General features: G+C 36.6%; 1 protein-coding gene across 4 annotated transcripts in view; it reads right to left on the bottom strand.

Moving 5' to 3' along the window:
* Nucleotides 1-309: 309 nt before the first annotated feature.
* Nucleotides 310-2,261, bottom strand: part of Lrp2bp (LRP2 binding protein) — a 24,967-nt gene continuing 23,015 nt past the window's right edge. For all 4 annotated transcript variants that reach the window (XM_031339700.1, XM_031339703.1, XM_031339702.1 and 1 more), the window contains one exon: nt 310-701. In XM_031339700.1, the coding sequence (XP_031195560.1) occupies nt 636-701 (66 nt within the window). In that variant the 3' untranslated portion in view covers nt 310-635. The remainder of the gene's footprint in view (nt 702-2,261) is intronic.

Here is a 2,261-nt window from a genome sequence, read left to right as displayed (position 1 = left end):
TTCTAAATAATTTCTTAAACCCCTTTTTTAAAATTTACAAATTAGCCAATTATTTGTAAGAATCTTTAAATAAGTTATAGAAACACCATACACTATCTGCAAAAAGGTTTTGAAAGTCTAATCATTAAATTTTCTTTGGCCTTCATTTAATGTTCTTAAAAATTTTTAGATGACTAAATTTATTTTAAATTAGAAAAATTCATACAATTAAACAAATGCTAAAGAAAACATATGAATTAAACTTTCAAATTATGTTTTTAGGTTGGCAGCACATATACTTTGGAAATCACAAAACTCAATCTGTCCTAAGTAGTTACAGACACTGCATTTAATAAGGCAAAGAGGTATTTGCTCTTGGCATGCTTTCAAACTCAGTCCAGTCCAGGCCACTCTACAGGTTAAGCGGTTGGTCTCTGAATACTCTTGGTATTTGATTGGTATCTAAATTTTAGTTTGTAAAAATTACAGAATAAAAATATAAGAACAAAACTAAAATTTCTGTAAAATGCCCTGGATAATATAACAGGGATACAGATGTAGCTGCTGTAAACATACACACATTGTTTCAAATTAGAATTGATGGTCTTTGTTGAAATGCTTTGTGGTCTAAATTCTTTGACAGAATGCACTGTGGTCTAAATTCTCTGATGAATGAGTAAGGAGTGAAGTTCATCTGCCAGTGTAGGGTTCAGACGGCAAGCCTTAAAGAGAGAAGAGAGTTGAGTAGTTGATAAATTCTCATTGCTTCATTCTTCTGTCTTTAAAATAGACAAACATATAATTTTAAAATTAAAACTAAAAACAAGAATTATTAAAACAAGAGAAATAGACATCAATTTGGTCTCAATTATGTAATCAGACGAATCTATAATAATTTTAAAGTATAAATGTTTGCTAAGGCTCATGAGTCAAGACTGTCAAGTGTTTGGCAGAAACGTCAGAATTCTCTAGTACAATCACCATTGTGAGTGGAAATTGTCTCTCAGTACCCAGGACATTGTTCTTACAGGATTTGTTAGTTGTTATCTTTTAAGAGAAAACTTTTGTATTTGTTTCTGAGACAGTGAAATCAAAAGGTTCTTCTTTACATTAAGCTGGCATTTTCCTGCCAATACTTTATAAACATTGTAGGTCCTGGGAGAATACGCAATGCTTAGAGAAGCCTAAAAGGCCAAGTCTAGGCTAATAGTGAGCGGAGAGCAGACAGAAGCCCTGGCCAGGGGTTTGCCATCTTACTGCCCTCCCCCTCTGCCAGCACTCCCAGCTCAGGAACCCTGACTGTCAGGATCCCTCAGGGTTAGCTCTCAGTAAGCTCATACTCTTGTTTCTTTTCTCACACTTCATACAACTTCACCAGTTTGCTACGTCTTCATGATCTCCACATCATCAGTATCCTCCGCAGTATACATACGATGGCCTAACTGGGTACCGTGTTCTACCTGCAGCGATGGTACACAGCAATAGGGCTACTATCTCCCAAAAGGTGGGAAACACTTCTGATATTGCTGATGATTTATACCTAGTGTTAGGTCGTTCTAAATTAGATGTTCTCCCACACTTAATCTACAAAGCATACTATGGATAATCTAGAACATAAAATTGTATTGGTTTTAGAGATTTATGGTGCAGAAAATATTTAGATTTTTAGAAAAGTTACTTTGTTCATACTCCTTACTTGCCGCAATGGTGTGGTGGTAAATACCCCCAGACATCAGTTCTATTTGTTACTTTGGAATTTGTTTAAAGCACAATAGTTGAGGCTTTCTAAACTGTGTGCACACTAGAACGCTCTAGAGACCTTTGGCATATATGGTGGTATCCTATTCCCAGAGACTATAAAGTAATTCTTCTGAAATAAGATCTGACACCAGCCTCTAATTCCAGAATCTTCAGAGGCCACAGTGGCAGAATTACCATGAGTTCCAGGGCTACACATGTAGAGTTAATTGCCATGCCATTCTGATTTGTGCTCTTGACCATCACAGACCACAGGCATGCATGGCTTCCTGCTTTAAAAAGTCACTGCACTTGCTATTGCAATACCCCTCTGCCAGCCCCACCCGAAAGTCCTCCATCTGAAAGTGAGTGAGCACATGGATTGATAAGGGAGGGGTAGATGATTTCCTCACACTCACGAAACCTTGCCATGGGGGAATTACTTTAAAACCTTCATTTAATAACAACAGGAGAATGAAGATATAGGCCTAACATATTGTTGTTGGGGGTTTTGGTTTGGGGGTTTTCTTTTTTTTTTTTTTTTT

Source organism: Mastomys coucha, unplaced genomic scaffold, assembly GCF_008632895.1.
Source record: "Mastomys coucha isolate ucsf_1 unplaced genomic scaffold, UCSF_Mcou_1 pScaffold22, whole genome shotgun sequence".
In the NCBI taxonomy this organism is placed as follows: Eukaryota; Metazoa; Chordata; class Mammalia; order Rodentia; family Muridae; genus Mastomys; species Mastomys coucha.
Note: the sequence above shows the minus strand (reverse complement) of the source record. Positions and strands in the feature narration are given on the sequence as shown.